Source organism: Tetrahymena thermophila, assembly GCF_000189635.1.
Source record: "Tetrahymena thermophila SB210 genomic scaffold scf_8255521, whole genome shotgun sequence".
NCBI classification, from domain to species: domain Eukaryota; phylum Ciliophora; class Oligohymenophorea; order Hymenostomatida; family Tetrahymenidae; genus Tetrahymena; species Tetrahymena thermophila.
This window is the reverse complement of record NW_002476939.1, coordinates 1-1,005: the sequence shown is the minus strand read 5'-3', so window position 1 is coordinate 1,005 and position 1,005 is coordinate 1. Positions and strand designations below refer to the sequence as shown.

Sequence of the window (1,005 nt, the reverse complement as noted above, 5' to 3'; positions counted from 1 at the left end):
TGATCTATTTTGTTTGAAAGGAAAAATCAAATTGGTGATAGAGGAGCATAAAATATTGGATTAGGTTTAAGTAACTGCACTTAGCTTACAAATTTAAAATTTGTGATAAGGTAAATTTATCTCATTTATAATTTTTGAATAAAATTATGAAAAAACTTTTTTATTCAAACTAAATTAAATAAGCTTAAAATTTATAAAATATATGCCTTTAACTTTAATTAAACGTGATTTTCATTTATAAAAGCTAAAATTAAATTGGGGATGATGGAGCTTCTACTATTGGTACAGCACTTGGTAAGTGCAAGTTCCTTACTAATCTCGAATTTTAAATTTGGTAACATTAATTTTAGATTAATTTATCGATAATTTAAAAAGTTCGAATTACTTTTTTTATTTTGATTTAAATGTCAAATCAAATTTAAATAGTGAATAAATTGATCTATTTTGTTTGAAAAGGGAAAATCAAATTGGTGATAGAGGAGCATAAAATATTGGATTAGGTTTAAGTAACTGCACTTAGCTTACAAATTTAAAATTTGTGATAAGGTAAATTTATCTCATTTATAATTTTTGAATAAAATTATGAAAAAACTTTTTTATTCAAACTGAATTAAATAAGCTTATAATTTATAAAATATATGCCTTTAACTTTAATTAAACCTGATTTTTATTTATAAAAGCTAAAATTAAATTGGGGATGATGGAGCTTCTACTATTGGTACAGCACTTGGTAAGTGCAAGTTCCTTACTAATCTCGATTTTGATATTTAGTAACATTAATTTAAAATTAATTTATCGATAATTTAAAAAGTTCGAATTACTTTTTTTATTTTGATTTAAATGTCAAATCAAATTTAAATAGTGAATAAATTGATCTATTTTGTTTGAAAAGGAAAAATCAAATTGGTGATAGAGGAGCATAAAATATTGGATTAGGTTTGAGTAACTGCACTCAATTAACAAATTTAGAATTTGGGATAAGGTAAATTTATCTCATTTATAATT

General features: G+C 22.4%; 1 protein-coding gene across 1 annotated transcript; it reads left to right on the top strand. All coding sequences in view use genetic code 6, as the record gives it.

The window, feature by feature from the left end:
• Positions 1-244: 244 nt before the first annotated feature.
• TTHERM_02646280 (translation initiation factor eIF-5A family protein) lies at positions 245-770 on the top strand (the record flags this gene model as incomplete). Its single annotated transcript, XM_001028183.2, has 3 exons — positions 245-334; positions 457-546; positions 681-770. Coding segments are annotated over 3 exons (270 nt in total), but the record flags the coding sequence as incomplete, so codon positions are not given.
• Positions 771-1,005: the final 235 nt, after the last annotated feature.